Source organism: Cololabis saira, chromosome 14 (genome assembly GCF_033807715.1).
Source record: "Cololabis saira isolate AMF1-May2022 chromosome 14, fColSai1.1, whole genome shotgun sequence".
NCBI lineage: Eukaryota > Metazoa > Chordata > Actinopteri > Beloniformes > Belonidae > Cololabis > Cololabis saira.
This window is the reverse complement of record NC_084600.1, coordinates 4,622,483-4,640,083: the sequence shown is the minus strand read 5'-3', so window position 1 is coordinate 4,640,083 and position 17,601 is coordinate 4,622,483. Positions and strand designations below refer to the sequence as shown.

The 17,601-nt window shown below is 41.4% G+C and overlaps 1 protein-coding gene across 1 annotated transcript; it reads right to left on the bottom strand.

Moving 5' to 3' along the window:
* Positions 1 to 14,906: 14,906 nt before the first annotated feature.
* LOC133460210 (ankyrin repeat domain-containing protein SOWAHA-like) lies at positions 14,907 to 16,919 on the bottom strand. The gene is made up of 2 exons (XM_061740784.1): positions 16,554 to 16,919; positions 14,907 to 16,128 (listed from the first exon to the last, which is right to left on the bottom strand). Exons 1-2 carry the CDS (start codon positions 16,846 to 16,848, stop codon positions 14,978 to 14,980), a joined length of 1,446 nt encoding a protein of 481 aa, XP_061596768.1. The 5' UTR covers positions 16,849 to 16,919; the 3' UTR covers positions 14,907 to 14,977.
* Between the last annotated feature and the right edge of the window lie 682 nt (positions 16,920 to 17,601).

Sequence of the window (17,601 nt, the reverse complement as noted above, 5' to 3'; positions counted from 1 at the left end):
CTCCATCTGGTGTTCGCTGCGTTCACTTTCAACAAAACTCAAATAGTCAGAAAATGATCAAAATGTCATCATCATCATCATCATCATCATCATCATCATCATCATCATCATCATCATCATCATCATCATCATCATCACCATCATCGTCATCATCATCATCAACAATGAGACTTGTTTGCGGTTCTGTGTTTGGTTATTTTCTCTCCCCTCCACCTCACCACCAGCCCTGAAACCTTTCCCTGGAGATCTTTGACTCCGTCCGGGGCAGTTTGCTAAACAAATGTCTGCTTGTTTTGGCCTTTGTGCTGACGCGGGGCCGAAGAGCTGGAAAGACTCGTGTTGTTTTCTGAAAACCTGCTGGAATTCCTGAAGTATGCGCAAGACCAACATTGTGGAGGAAAAACAAAAACACAAAAAAAAACTTGAGACGCTGAGAAAAACGCTCCCACAAAAGGAGCAGCACATGGATAAATACTAATGTTTAGCCCTCGTTACTGTATTTAACCAGTTCCTTCCTTCCTTTTTTCAGTGAAAGCAAGTGTTTGTTGAAGTCACGGGGGAAGGAGATTTTATTTGCAACACTAGAGATGTGGCGTTGGTATGAACGGAACTTGTGTTAAAGCCGGGAAGAAAGGCTGTAATGTTGAAAGATTTCCAAATCCACCCTCTCACCCCCACGCAACTGAGTTGTTTTGTGCCCATTCGGGGGTTGAAATTCCATGTTTGTAATATTGTGAATAAATTAAGCCTCCACTGTCAATCTGCTGGACCTAGTTTCTTCTTTTTGGCCCATGTAGAAATATAGTTACACTTCAGTTTAAGATGTTTTACTTGTGTGCAGAGCTGCAACTGCTACTCATGTGTGGGCCCTTCAGTCAGTGCTCGCTACCGCCCTCTGCAGGACAATCAGCACTTACTGCTAGTAAGAGTTGAAATGTTGAACCCTCATGTTGTTTATGGACAAATGCAATCAGAGATTAAATATATTCTTACTTTCCAAGAGTTTTAACATCAGAAAATAGTTGAAACCTTATTATATTCTTGTCAGAGACATTCCCTCAAGTAACAACAGCATTTTATAAGATTTGATATCTTTTCTCACTAAATAAATACTGTGCTTCAGTTGACATAATTGCTTTCTACTTGTACCTGTATGTTCACAATGTCAGTATCTTGAAACAAGAAAGACTCAGAAAATTAGAATATTGTGATTTTCTGTAATGCAATTACAAAAACAAAAATGTCATACATTCTGGATTCATTACAAATCAACTGAAATATTGCAAGCCTTTTATTATTTTAATATTGCTGATCATGGCTTACAGCTTAAGAAAACAAATATCCTATCTCAAAAAATTAGAATATTCTGGGAATCTTAATCTTAAACTGTAAACCATAATCAGCAATATTAAAATAATAAAAGGCTTGAAATATTTCAGTTGATTTGTAATGAATCCAGAATGTATGACATTTTTGTTTTTGTAATTGCATTACAGAAAATAAGAACTTTATCACAATATTCTAATTTTCTGAGACAGTCCTGTATGTCCTGTCACAGTGAAACCTTGAGCTGAACCTGCTGGGACATCCACATCTGGGAAGACTGGCATTGGTCTCAGATGTTTTCCATGTGTTAATAATCTTACAAATTATTTTTATTAAATTTAATATGGCTGTCTGACCATTCATGGATTTAAGAGCAGCAATGACTTTTCTCTAAGATCATTGCTGATGTCTTTCCTCTTTAGCACTCCGGGCCAAAACCTCTGCTTTTATACAGGTGATCACACCTTTAGTTTATTCTGTGTATTTGCTCTGCAGCGTCTGGTTAAAGCTTCTTTAATACACTGCTGTATTTCTATAAGCACCAAGGGTGTACTTACTTTAGCACAGACTGCTTTTGCATATTTTGCTTAGTTTTTGTTAACAAGTCATTTGAGTTAATAATTTTTCATTATGTCCTTAGAAAAGAAATACGCTGTCCTATTTTTCATAACTGTAAAATACCGTTTAATATAAAAAACAAAAACAAATGAATGTCGACACACCTTTACTAGACAGCCAATCGTTGCACTGTTAATTCATAGATTACCACATCCCTGTTTCATCCATTAATGTTCATCAAGAGGCCTTAAATGAATAAAAGAGCATAAAACAGGCAGCAATGAAACACTACATTTATTCTAACTTTTACATTAAATTTAATTTCAAATTATCGGCTCATTTAGGGTCGTCACCTTGTCCTTCAGGAAACCAGACCTGCTGAAGCTTCACTTTTATCTCCGTTTCATCTACCACAGATTTGGTTTCATTGACCAAGAGACCAGTGACTTCTGAATGCCTACAGGTCTTTTACAGATATCTCACATGTCATTCTGGTACTTGGATTACTCCGGGCTTGGGCTGACTCTGGCAGAGCAGTCGTCTCTAAAACAGCATGTTAGAAGAGTTAGATCTCTGGCGTCAGCCTTCCCAAACACAAGGAAGTGGCTGATCTAAATCCATCCAAAGGTGAAAAACCAACACCCATTAACGTCTCTATAAACAGTGGCCAGTTCTTTTCTTTTTCCTTTCTCTGTACAGGTTAAGCAACACGGTAGTGACACCAACCAGCACTCTGCTGGTAAAACCACCTGAACCCTTTAACCAGCCGTTTGTCAGGCCTCTGCTCCTAAATGACATACAGGACTGTCTCAGAAAATTAGAATATTGTGATAAAGTTCTTTATTTTCGGTTATGCAATTAAAAAAACAAAAATGTCATACATTCTGGATTCATTACAAATCAACTGAAATATTATGAGCCTTTTATTATTTTAATATTGCTGATTATGGTTTACATCTTAAGATTAAGATTTCCAGAATATTCTAATTTTTTGAGATAGGATATTTGAGTTTTCTTAAGCTGTAAGCCATGATCATCAATATTAAAATAATAAAAGGCTTGCAATATTTCAGTTGATTTGTAATGAATCCAGAATGTATGACATTTTTAGGGCCCGAGCACCTTCAGCGCGAAGGCCCTATTGTATCTGTAGGAATTTTTCTTTCTTTCTTTTTTCTTTTTTTCTTTCTTCTGAAAAAAGGAGGGCTTTTTTTCCCCCTAAACGTGCCCAAAAAGTCACCAAATTTTGCACGCAAGCCAGGCCTGGCGAAAAATGTGATATTTAATGGTTTGTATTAATAGGCGTGGAAAAATGGCTCAACAGCGCCCCCTAGAAAACTTTGTGCCTCAAGCCCCACGATACGGTTTGACGTACATGCACGAAAATCGCTACACACCTGTATCATGTCGCAACTTAAAGAAAAGTCTCTTGGAGCCATGGCCGAAACCGAACAGGAAGTCGGCCATTTTTAATTAATCGTGTAATTTTGGCGCAATTTATGCCATTCCTTCGGCAGTTAATACGGCCCGAACCGTAACGTGCACCCAGGTGTGTTATACATCAAAATGTGCGTCTCCATCCTGCGACACCACGCATTACTTTTCTCTTTCAAAAGCGTTACCGTGGCGACGCTAGACGCCAAAAAGCGCGCCCACCCTTCATCTGATTGGCTCAGACAGAAAAAACTTTGCGCTTCAAGCCCCAGAATACGGTTTGACGTACATGAACTAAAATTGGTACACATCTGTATCATGTCGCTACTTAAAGAAAAGTCTCTTGGCGCCATGGCCGAAACCCAACAGGAAGTCGGCCATTTTGAACATTCTGAATTAATCGCGTAATTTTGGAGCAATTTATGCCATTCCTTCGAGAATTAATACGGCCCGAACCGTAACGTGCACCCAGGTGTGTTATACATCAAAATGTGCGTCTCCATCTTGCGACTACGCGCATTACTTTTCTCTTTCAAAAGTGTTACCGTGGCGACGCTAGACGCCAAAACGCGGCCCCCCCTTCATCTGATTGGTCCATATTTGATAGTTCCCCAAAAGTCACCAAATTTAGCATGCAAGCCAGGCCTGGTGATAAATTTGATATTTCATGGTTTGCATTAATGGGCGTGGCCTAACGGCTCAACAGCGCCTCCTAGAAAACTTTTCACTGCCATAACTTTTGAATGGTTTGACATAAAGAGTCGTGGGTGGTGTCATGGGACTCGGTATTGAGTCCTTGACCATAATTGGTGAAAATTAGCCCCGCCCCTTCTTCTGATTGGTTGTCCCTATCTCCTGCTATAACTTTTGAATGGTTTGACATAGAGAGTCGTGGGTGGTGTCATCAGACTCTGTATTGAGTCGTTGAACTTAATTGGCCTGAACTAGTCCTGGCCCTTCTTCTGATTGGTTCTCCCTATTTTCTGCTATAACTTTTGAATGGTTTGGCATAGTAAGTCATGGGTGGTGTCATTTCTGATATGCTTATGGGGGCGTTGGCCATGAGTGCGAGGGCCCGTTCATCGCTGCTTGCAGCTTTAATTGTTTTTGTAATTGCATTACAGAAAATCACAATATTCTAATTTTCTGAGACAGTCCTGTATGTGGCTGCAGCAGAATCTTTGTTAGATGTGCTTTGCATGACATTTTAGTTGTATCATCATTAAAAGACAAAGACTTTGCAAAGTGATGGTGCACATGATGGTGAACCAACTAAAAACCACTGCAACTCGGTCACACAGTGAGAAAACGAGGATCTTTGCAGCTGGCTGCAGTTTTCTGTCTCAAACATAACACAGAAAAGCAGAAAGTGGAGGAACCCGCAAGCATTTACAGACCTATGGAGTTCTATTGCTTCATACGCGATCAGAATATGCGATGAAATGGTCCCAGGGTTGCCGGGAAGTCACGTGACGCAGCCGTCTCCCTCCGCCAGGCTCAGATCAGTGGATTTAACGGCGTTTCCAGCTGAACTCTGAACCCTGGGCCCGCAGGAATGTCAGCACACCTTCAGTCAGCACATGCTGGTCGTTGCTCAACTCCCCTACCAAGATTAACCACGGCCTGCTGCTGACGGGAGAGAAAACTAAAGGAAAAGCTGCATGTCAGCAAGATTTAGTTATGGGCATGCCAAGTAGTGGCATGACCATATTGCAATCGTCCAGAATGGGCCAAAGGGCAATGCTGCTAGCGTTTCGCTAACATGCTAAAGTCGCAAAAGTCCCACTGCGCACCAGCGGGTGTACAGCATGACCCCGCACTGATGTGGAAAAAAAAAATCCCCAAAAAGTAAAACACGGCCGAAAAAATGAGGAAAAACATGAAAATGAAGGCGATATATTAGTATCTAGAAAAGGTTTCCCTTTTCTTATTATGGGCATGCCAAGTCATGGCATGACCATATTGCAATCGTCCAGAATGGCCCAAAGTGCAATGTTGCTAACAAGCTAAAGTCGCAAAAGTCCCACGTCACACCAGCGGGTGTACAGCATGACCCCGCTCGGATGTGGAAAAAAAAAATCCCCAAAAAATAAAACACGCCCGAAAAAATGAGGAAAAACATGAAAATGAAGGCGATATATTAGTATCTAGAAAAGGTTTCCCTTTTCTTATTATTCTTATTCCGCACTTTTTTTCGTCCGTTAATACGGCCCGAACCGCAACGTGCACCCATGCATGGCATACATCGTTGGATGCGTCTCCATCGTGATTCGATGGGCATTACTTTTCTCCGTAATAGGGGTTACCGTGGCAACGCTAGTTGCCAAAAAGCAAAAAAAAAGGCGAAAATTCCCGCGCTTATTGCTCGGCCGAACTTTATCGTAGAGACATCGTTCAAACTTTGAAACACTCGGCCCGATAGTCTTTAAAGGACCATACAACTTCATCATGCTAGTTATTACGGTTTTTGCGATATTTAACTTTCAATTTAAAAAAAAAATCCCTTTTATTTTGGACGTTTGTTGCTAGGCAATGGTTTATCGTACAGACATCATTACAACATTGACAAACCCGGGACGCTTTGTACTGCAACATATTTTAGTCTCGTCAAGCTTGCTATTACGGTTTTTGAGGTATTCCACTTTTCTCATTTTGATGCTAACGGAATTTCGGACGCTTGTTGCGCGGCAACACGATATCGTAGAGACTTTAATTTAACGTTAAAAGACTCGGGTTGCTGTGGACTACAACATACTAAGGTCTCATTACGCTGTCGTTTACAGCTTTTGAGATATTGAAGCCTAATTGTCCCATTCTATCCTATGGAGCTTGTTACCATGGCAACAAAAACCTATGCATTTGAATGGGGGAGCATGTGAATAAAACATCTGTTAATGCTGCCCAGACCGGAACGTGCACCCATGCATGGCATACATCGTTGGATGCGTCTTGATCTTGCCTCGATGGGCATTACTTTTCTCAGTCGAAAGTGTTACCGTGGCAACGCTAGATGCCAAAAAGCAAAAAAAAAGGCAAAAATTTGAACGTTTATTGCTCGGCCAGACTTTATCGTAGAGACATCGTTCAAACTTTCAAATACTCGGCCCGATTGGCACTAACGGACCGTACAAGCTCATTATGCCAATTATTACACTTTTTGCGATAATGAGCTTTCATTTTTTTCTTTATTTCCGTTTGACTTTGGACGCTTGTTGCTAGGCAACAGATTATCATAAAGACATCCTACAAATGTTCCCAGACTCGGCACGCTGTGGACTTCAACATATTCAAATTTCATGAAGCTGTTATTTAAGGAAATTTTATGTCAAAATCCATGCCAAATGGCTCCATTCATTCAGATGGGTTTTTTTTACCACGGTGAAACAAAAACCTATCCATTAATGTAGCCTGAACCGCAACGTGCACCCATGCATGGCATACATCGTTAGATGCGTCTCCATGTTGCCTCGATGGGCATTACTTTTTTCAGTCAAAAGTGTCACCGTGGGGGGCGCTAGACGCCAAAAAGCGCACGCCTTTAATAACTATTGGGAGCACAGGAATGAATGCAATACAACTGTAAACACCTCAAACTGACATAGAACCACCCCGAACACAACCACTACAGCCCCAAACCAAAGCAGCAAGAGGGGTCGAATGGGCGGTAGGGCATGCCCATATCAAAATTTCATGAAATTTTCTAGTTTTTATTATTATTATTCTTATTCCGCACTTTTTTTCGTCCGTTAATGCGGCCCGAACCGCAACGTGCACCCATGCATGGCATACATCGTTGGATGCGTCTCCATCTTGCCTCGATGGGCATTACTTTTCTCCGTAATAGGGGTTACCGTGGCAACGCTAGTTGCCAAAAAGCAAAAAAAAAGGCGAAAATTCCCGCGCTTATTGCTCGGCCAAACTTTATCGTAGAGACATCGTTCAAACTTTGAAACACTCGGCCCGATAGTCTTTAAAGGACCATACAACTTCATCATGCTAGTTATTACGGTTTTTGCGATATTTAACTTTCAATTAAAAAAAAAAATCACTTTTATTTTGGACGCTTGTTGCTAGGCAACGGGTTATCGTACAGACATCATTACAACATTGACCAACCCGGGACGCTTTGTACTGCAACATATTTTAGTCTCGTCATGCTTGCTATTACGGTTTTTGAGATATTCCACATTGTTCATTTTGATGCTAACGGAACTTCGGATGCTTGTTGCGCGGCAACGCGGTATCGCAGAGACTTGGTTCCAACGTTAAAAGACTCAGCTTCATGTGGACTACAACATACTGAGGTCACTTTACGCTGTCGTTTACAGCTTTTGAGATATTAAAGCCAAATTGTCCCATTCTATCCTATGGGGCTTGTTACCATGGCAACAAAAACCAATGCATTTGTATGGGGGACCATGTGAATAAACAATCTGTTAATGCTGCCCGAACCGGAACGTGCACCCATGCATGGCATACATCGTTGGATGCGTCTCCATCGTGCCTCGATGGGCATTACTTTTCTCAGTCAAAAGTGTTACCGTGGCAACGCTAGATGCCAAAAAGCAAAAAAAAAGGCAAAAATTCAGACGCTTATTGCTCGGTCGAACTTTATCGTAGAGACATCGTTCAAACTTTCAAACACTCGGCCCGATTGTCCCTAACGCTACGTACAACCTCATTATGCTAATTATTACAGTTTTTGCGATATTGGCCTTTCATTTTTTTTTAAATTTCTGTTTGAATTTGGACGCTTGTTGCTAGGCAACAAGTTATCGTAGAGACATCGTACAAATGTCCCCTGACTCGGCACGCTGTGGACTTCAACATACTCAAATTTCATGAAGCTGGCATTTAAGGAAATGTTATGTCAAAATCCAGGCCAAATGGCCCCATTCATTCGGATGGGGTTTTGTACCATGGTGAAAAAAAAAACCTATCCGTTAACGTAGCCTGAACCGGAACATGCACCCATGCAAGGCATACATCGTTAGATGCGTCTCCATCTTACCTCGAAGGGCATTACTATTCTCAGTCAAAAGCGTTACCGTGGCAACGCTAGATGCCAAAAAGCACGCCCCATTAATAACTATTGGGAGCACAGGAATGAATGAAATACAAGTGTAAAAACACCTCAAACTGACATAGAACCACCCTAAACACAACCACTACAGCCCAAAACCAAAGCAGCGAGAGGGGACGAATGGGCGGTAGGGCATGCCCATATCAAAATTTCCCGAAATTTTCTAGTTATTATTATTATTCTTATTATTCCGCACTTTTTTTCGTCCATTAATACGGCCCGAACCGCAATGTGCACCCATGCATGGCATACATCGTTGGATGCGTCTCCATCGTGATTCGATGGGCATTACTTTTCTCAGTAATAGGGGTTACCATGGCAACGCTAGTTGCTAAAAAGCAAAAAAAAAGGCGAAAATTCCCGCGCTTATTGCTCGGCCGAACTTTATCGTAGAGACATCGTTCAAACTTTGAAACACTCGGCCCGATAGTCTTTAAAGGACCATACAACTTCATCATTCTAGTTATTACGGTTTTTGCGATATTTAACTTTCAATTTAAAAAAAAAATCACTTTTATTTTGGACGCTTGTTGCTAGGCAACGGTTTATCGTACAGACATCATTACAACATTGACCAACCCGGGACGCTTTGTACTGCAACATATTTTAGTCTCGTCATGCTTGCTATTACGGTTTTTGAGATATTCCACATTGTTCATTTTGATGCTAACGGAACTTCGGATGCTTGTTGCGCGGCAACGCGGTATCGCAGAGACTTGGTTCCAACGTTAAAAGACTCAGGTTGATGTGGACTACAACATACTGAGGTCTCATTACGCTGTCGTTTACAGCTTTTGAGATATTAAAGCCAAATTGTCCCATTCTATCCTATGGGGCTTGTTACCATGGCAACAAAAACCAATGCATTTGTATGGGGGACCATGTGAATAAACAATCTGTTAATGCTGCCCGAACCGGAACGTGCACCCATGCATGGCATATATCGTTGGATGCGTCTCCATCGTGCCTTAATGTGCATTACTTTTTTCAGTCAAAAGTGTTACCGTGGCAACGCTAGATGCCAAAAAGCAAAAAAAAAGGCGAAAATTCAGACGCTTATTGCTCGGCCGGACTTTATCGTAGAGACATCGTTCAAACTTTCAAACACTCGGCCTGATTGGCACATACGGACCCTAGAACCTCATTATGCCAATTTTTAAAGTTTTTGCCATATTGACCTTTCTTTTTTTTTTTTAATTTCCGTTTGACTTTGGACGCTTGTTGCTAGGCGACAGATTATCGTAGAGACATCGTACAAATGTTCCCCGACTCGGCACGCTGTGGCCGTCAACATATTCAAATTTCATGAAGCTGGGATTTAAGGAAATTTTATGTCAAAATCCATGCCAAATGGCCCCATTCATTCGGATGGGATTTTTTTACCACGGTGAAACAAAAACCTATCCATTAATGTAGCCTGAACCGCAACGTGCACCCATGCATGGCATACATCGTTAGATGCGTCTCCATGTTGCCTCGATGGGCATTACAGTCAATTTTTTCATTTCAGTCAAAAGTGTCACCGTGGGGGGCGCTAGACGCCAAAAAGCGCACACCTTTAATAACTATTGGGAGCACAGGAATGAATGAAATACAAGCGTAAAAACACCTCAAACTGACATAGAACCCCCCCGAACACAAACACTACAGCCCCAAACCAAAGCAGCGAGAGGGGACGAATGAGCGGTAGGGCATGCCCATATCAAAATTTCCAGAAATTTTCTAGTTACTCTTTATCCTTCCTTTTTAAAAGATTCAGTACTTTTCAAACTCTCCTCTTGACATCTTACTTCTGCTTTCTGTTACACCTGGTAAAGTCGTAACGTCTGCTTTTATGATGCCAATAAAAATGAACTTCAGACAAATCAGTGGATGTGTTCATTTAATTATAGGTTGGAAGATTGAGGCGATGACTACACACTGATGAGGTGTGTTTTATATTTTACAGCCATCGTGAGTTTAAACAGACAAGAAGCAGAAAACCACAAATCACCAGAGGTGTCTTCAGTATTCACATTCATTACTCAGGTAGAAGTATAGATACTAGAGTTTAAAAATACTCCTGTAGAAGTTGAAGTATCAACTCAAGTTTTTTACTCAAGTAAAAGTATAAAAGTGAAGTGGCATCTGTGAAACAACCACAACCAAATTCACTCTATCCGGATGGATACTGGATAACTGGATAGTTTTTATTAAAGGCTGAAATGAAATAGAGTAACGAGGCTGTTTTTAAAATGTAAGGAGTAAAAAGTACAGATAATTGCGTGAAAATGTAAGGAGTAAAAGTAAAAAGTCGTCTGAAAAATAATTACTCCAGTGAAGTATAGATAACCAAAATTTCTACTTAAGTAAGGTAACGAAGTATTTGTACTTTGTTACTTGACACCTCTGCAAATCACGCAGCGATGTTTCGTGTTTCTTCACCTGATCAGTCTCTTCGTGGTCATTTTATGGTCCGGTTTTGCATCTTTGCTCATTTTGTGTCACATTTTGCTCCATTGATGCTTCGGATCTAGTTGTTGGAATTATATTTGTCTTTGCAGTTGTTTGTGTCTCCATCTGTTCGTTAGCATGGATGTTTGGTGGAATATGCCCTTTATTTGTACTGTATGTCATTCGGATTGTTTTTAGTTCTCTTATTTTAGTGATTTTACATCTCACTTTAACCATTCTTTTTGTTTGTTGGTTTTTTGTGTGACTTTGCCTTTCTTCATCGTTATTTCTCAGGTAGCGGAGAGTTTTTGGCCCAAGCGTGACCTGTATCTTAAGTTTTCCTTGGCATGCTTTTGGTTTTGCCTGACGTCACTGACTCCAGGTGGGTGTGGTGGCCCTGAATGTGAGCACACGTCTACTAGACATGGTCCAGTTCTTCTTTTGGGGGCCCTTTGGGCCACGGCTGGCCCTCTGGGCCACGGCTGGCCCTCTGGGCCACGGCTGACCCTTTGGGCCACGGCTGGCCCTTTGGGCCACGGCTGGCCCTTTGGGCCACGGCTGGCCCTCACACCACCCGCCGTCCTCCCTGTTAAAAACTAACTTATGAAATCTGCGCCACATCTGGCAAATAAATCTATCAAACCCCAGGTTTGGCACAGTCCATGATCATTGAGACATATCTGACTACACAGCACTTGCCAGGGCCGTAAACGAGCCGTAAATGAGCCATAAGTGTCAGAAGGCTTCTCATTTTTAAAACTTATTTTTAAATGTGTGAATAACCTGATGCCCCAGAAATACTGGTAAACAAACAAAACAGTGGAATTAGAACTAGGGCTGTAACAAGCAGTAATTGTAGGATAGTAAAACGCAGAACATTTGGACAGTCATCCTTCTCAGTAAAAGGTACCAAATAATGGAATACACTGAACCTGAAATCAAAATACTGACAGAGCTCAAGGTTTTTAGCACACGAGTAAAACAATGTCTGAAACTGAAACAAGCTTGTGAACATTGACTTTAACATACTGTACCACTGTGTTATTTTAGTTTTCTGTCCTTATCTGGTTTGTGTTTTTGCTTCTTGTCTTTGTATTGTCTTTATTCTGTTTTACATGTTTTGCATGTTTTGTATTTGAATGGTTTTGTACTGTTTTAACTCGGCTTTATAATTTTAAGTAAAGGCCTAACCAGGGACAGGGGTTGCAAATTAGCTCTGGCTAGAAACCTGTATGTATGACATCAGTTTTGTATTTTTTATGAAATAATGTTTGATGCATTTGTCCCTGCTCAATAAACGTAATAATAATAAATAAAAAAGGATCAGGCCCACATATCTCTGCTATATAGGTTTTCATTTCTACCAACAGATTTTAGTACCGGTTTCTGCCAGTGAAATGAATCTGTTATGCCGATCAACACTGTTTTGTACAGATTTCACAAACACAATAACTTCAATGATCCCATCCATTAATCCTCTAGAACCAAAATCAATAAGTGACTAAAGAAAAGGAAAAAAAAGCCTACTTATAGATCAGATGTGTCAAACTTTATGTGTGCGCCAAAAATCTGGCCCACCACTAGATTTTGTCTGGCGGAGAGATAATTATCTACTTATACTACAGATCTACAGGACTGTCTCAGAAAATTTGAATATTGTGATAAAGTTCTTTATTTTCTGTAATGCAATTTAAAAAAACAAAAATGTAATACATTCTGGATTCATTACAAATCAACTGAAATATTGCAAGCCTTTTATTATTTTAATATTGCTGATTATGGCTTACAGTTTAAGATTAAGATTCACAGAATATTCAAATTTTTTGAGATAGGATATTTGAGTTTTCTTAAGCTGTAAGCCATGATCAGCAATATTAAAATAATAAAAGGCTTGCAATATTTCAGTTGATTTGTAATGAATCCAGAATGTATGACATTTTTGCATTACAGAAAATAAAGGACTTTATGACAATATTCTAATTTTCTGAGACAGTCCTGTATATGGTTTTAGAGACTTACCCGGATTGTCAACTGAATGTCAGAGACGAGAAAAAAACTTGTGAAAAGGAAGTTGATTTAAAGATTGAACCAGGTTTAATAGTTTTCCTTGTGGCCTGAAGGCAGATCTGTCCATCAAGTCTCTGCTAAACATCTGCAGTCGTAACCAATCTAATATTAATGCTTAAATGCAGAGGCATTTATGTCATATGATTTAAAAAAATAATAGTAAATGCATGTACAGGAAAATTAGAATATTGTGATTTTCTGTTCTGGATTCATTACAAATCAACTGAAATATTGCAAGCCTTTTATTATTTTAATATTGCTGATCATGGCTTACAGCTTAAGAAAACTCAAATATCCTATCTCAAAAAATGAGAATATTCTGGGAATCTTAATCTTAAACTGTAAACCATAATCAGCAATATTAAAATAATAAAAGGCTTGCAATATTTCAGTTGATTTGTAATGAATCCAGAATGTATGACATTTTTGTTTTTTTAATTGCATTATAGAAAATAAAGAACTTTATCACAATATTCTAATTTTCTGAGACAGTCCTGTAATATAAATGTTCTGTATTCTGTTCATCGGCCTGAAGGAAAAGATGTTAAAACATGGTGCCTGTCACATCTTGCCCTGGTTCTTCCATATATTTATCTCCACGCTTGAATGCAGAGAATGAGCCTATAGTGAATCTGCCGCCTCCTCCCATGTCTGCTCTTCTGTACTTTCCACCGCTCGGCCTTGTTTCAGTCGAAAAGCAAAGAAAACACTTGCTCAATAAAAGCCGGAGGCTGGGAGACGAGGCCTGGCGTTGGCACGGAGACACAGAGGTGACATCATGAGGGATGGAGGAAACAGGGAGGAGGACAGAACAGAGGGAGAATGACGATGACCACACCAGGCGTGCCATTGCTAAATATGTCTCAAGCTTTCTCTCTGATTTTCTTCTCCCCTTCTGCGTTTTCCCTTCATTCTGCTCAGCTGGAGGGGGCGGGCAGGGGGGGCACTGACGTGCACGTTCAGCCCCAAACGGATAAACCCGGTCAGCTGCTTCCCAGAGAACCACAGCTGTCTCAACAAGCCGGAGCTTGGATCCAAACCAGACGTCACAGTCGTTTTCTTCACACACAGACACTCAGATGATTCACAGAGCTCCCGTACGACTTTACCTTTTAAAAGATTTAATGCACTTCATTGAAATCACAGGTTGTTTCAGAGCATTAATTGGGAGGTGTGAACTTCTCATTAGAGCTTCTCTGCACTGATATTCCTGTTATAAAATGCAGCTATGACGAGAGACACACAAAGGTTTCACAGTCCTGTTTTTTATAGTAACTGCTCTTCAAACTGGTGATTCATGCATCAGTCACATCTTCTCTGTTTGTCTGTGTTTATCTATGAAATCACACTCCTGTGTTTCATCTCTTACTCAAGACGGGAACAAGTCAAGTCTTGATCTGGTAAATCATGATGTCTTCATCTCTTACAGTAACCTCTTCACATAATTAGGGACTTTTTTTCCCAGATGAACATCAGTGAACAAACTTCAGGGTGAGGGCGACAGCATTAATTACCTTGATTATAACTTCACACAACAAGGCAAATGTTTTAAATGTGATGAAAATTACATTTCAGAGTCATTTCTTCTGTATGATTATTAAAAAAAAGTACATACGAAGCAGAAAAGTGGAGAGTTTTCACAGAAAAATCTAGAGAAACTGTCAGATTTTCAGAAGGAAATCATGAAAATAAGTCAGACTACAGGACTGTCTCAGAAAATTAGAATATTGTGATAAAGTTCTTTATTTTCTGTAATGCAATTAAAAAAACAAAAATGTCATACATTCTGGATTCATTACAAATCAACTGAAATATTGCAAGCCTTTTATTATTTTAATATTGCTGATTATGGTTTACAGTTTAAGATTAAGATTCCCAGAATATTCAAATTTTTTGAGATAGGATATTTGAGTTTTCTTAAGCTGTAAGTCATGATCAGCAATATTAAAATAATAAAAGGCTTGCAATATTTCAGTTAATTTGTAATGAATCCAGAATGTATGACATTTTTGCTTTTGTAATTGCATTACAGGAAATCACAATATTCTAATTTTCTGAGACAGTCCTGTATAGCCATCACATAAAAACATCTGACGGGCGTCTTTGCCTGAAGCCGCCGGGCTCTCGCTCCACGCTGTGGTGGTCGCTGACGGAGTAAAACCCGGGCCTGTGCTTGACCTTCTTCCTCTGGGTGGTACCGGTGGGCTGGAAGAAGCGGCTGATTGAATGCAAGCTCTTGGGGAGATCTGGGAACAGTTCGGGCTCCTCTCTTTGGTGCGGGACGCTGTCCTGGATCTGCGGGGCCCGGGACTCTCCCATCATCTCCCTCAGAGTCCCGGAGATGTCTTTGTGCAGGTAGTGCAGGGCCTTCTTCCCGCCGTCGTCCCTGACGGCCGGGTCGGCCCCGTACTCCGCCACCAGCATGGCCATGACGTACTCCTGGTGGTGCAGCGCGGCGATGTGCAGGGGAGTGTATCCTCCGTGTGCTTTGGCATCCACGTCCACGTCCACGCCTCCTTTCCTGGACGTTTCAATGATCTTCACCAGCATGTCGCTGTTGCCGGCCTTGGCCGCCCAGTGCAGGGCGGTGAAGCCGGACATGAAGTCTCTCTTGTCGGCCAGCTGGCTGTCCCCGAGCAGCAGGCCGTAAACCTGCGTCCAGTGGCCTGTGGCGCACTTCACCAGCCACTCGTGCTCCGGGGACTCCAGGGGGACGGCGGAGGGGAGGCGGGAGTCCCGGGACTCCCGGGGCTCCTCCCTGACGGCCCTGGCCGCCCCGCTGAGCGGCGGTGACCCCTCTCGGGTCACCTCCACTGACGGCAGCCTCTTCCCGGTCCTAGAGGAGTCTGGTTTGGAAACATCTGGAGGATCATCCGGGTCCCCCTTCAGTTTGTGTGTCTCCACCCTGGTGGGAGTGGGGGGCATGGCCAGAGGAAGTCCGTACGGCTTTCTCTGCCCGGCCAGGGGCTTGTTGTTGGAGGACAGTTCCCCCAGTCCTGGCTTCTCCTCTCCATCTCTGTCCATGATGTCAAAATCCAGCATCCTTTTGGGTTTAACAACTGAACATTTACTCCTCTGCAGAGCCAGCTGTATTGGAGTGAATGATTGTTCAGGACTGTCCTCGTTTCCAGTCTCCTCTGCTGTGTCGGGGTCAGACGCAGCCGACCCTGCTCGTGCCCGCGGCCCCGGCGCGTCCCCGCGCCCGCCGGGGTTCCCATGCTGCTCACCTGGAGCATACAAGATATTATTCAAAGCTAAGGTAATGGACACGTATATAGAAACACAATAAGCTAAAAAAGAAGAATGCACACATGCATGAGATAAAATGACAACATAAATTGGTTTTGTCGGTTTCCTTAGCATCTTTTCACTTTCTGTTTTCAGAGCTATCATTATTATCATTACAGTTATTTAAGCTATTATTAATTATTATTACTATCATCATCATCATTATTATTTTGTGTATCCTCATGATACTTCATTTGTTCTTTTTGTATATTCTATTCTGTTAAAAGGTGGGCAAGATCAGCTTTCTGCTTCAAGTCCAGACCTTTTCGGTCAAAATAATCACAATGTTGAGCAGGGAAAAACCTGTGTTATCTTGTTTGTTGATTTTTCAGTTTGTGATTAACCGAAATAAATATTAACTAACCTGGAGACGGGATCTCTTTATTCCCAGGGATCTCTTTATTCCCAGCAGGGATCTCTGTATTTCCTCCCAGCAGATGTAGATAGGCGTTCTTCAGCACAACAAACTTGACTCCGTCCTTGTCCCTGACGAAGGCGACGTTGTTCACCATGGTCCTGAACAGCTGCTTGTTCCGCTGCTTCTCCTCCGGATCCTCGCAGTCCACCGAGCCCCTGAACCTGCTCACCAGCTCCGACCTGCTCACCTGGCCCCCCTCCGACACCAGCAGGGCCAGCACGGCTTCCTGCGTCAACACCATGATTAAACCTAAAGCAGCTGATCGCGGGTCCACTTTAGTTCCGGCAGGTCGGGGAGACGCCTCCACCTGGCCGCCCTCCACCTGGAGCCTGATTTATGGTTCCGCGTTACATCGACGCAGAGCATACGCCGTAGGGTTACGCGGCGACGCGCACCCTACGGCGTAAGCTCTACGTCGGTGTAACGCAGGACCATAAATCCGCCTTGGGGAAGTTTCTTTCCGGGAGTGTGTGTGGACGTGGATGTAATTTGAATAATGTATGCAAAGCTTTTTCTACAAACAAAGTAGCTGGAAACAGCCTTCAGATACTTTTTATTTACTATGTAAGCTGTACACTTGAAGGATATGCCTGTATTTAAGATAGAGCTAGGAATACTTACATCTTTACATCGTATTTAGTTGCTTCATTGCAAAGGTAAAGGCAAGTCTAGGGCTATTTATTGCACATATCTATATATTAGAATTTAAAAAAATACATGAAAGGTTAAGAAAATTAAACATTACAATCTGCGTACATATACCGTGGGCATATTTAAAAAAAAAAGTTTTTCTAAAACGTGATTATAATTTAAACGCCCTTCTAAATTTGACTCCAAAATCCTAAAAATACGAAATAAATTACGAAATAAATTAAACAGGAACAATAAAAACAAATACATTTACATTTAGGAAAACATTGACCGTCATTTATTATTATTTTTTTAATGATATAAAATTGTTTTTTATTAACAGATGGATAGTCTTTCTTTTATT

Coding starts and splice junctions, on each gene's coding strand:
- LOC133460210 (XM_061740784.1), bottom strand. CDS start 16,848: ATGGTGTTGACGCAGGAAGCCGTGCTGGCCCTGCTGGTGTCGGAGGGG. Junction 16,129..16,553: donor TAAAGAGATCCCGTCTCCAG/GTTAGTTAATAT, acceptor TGTATGCTCCAG/GTGAGCAGCATGGGAACCCC.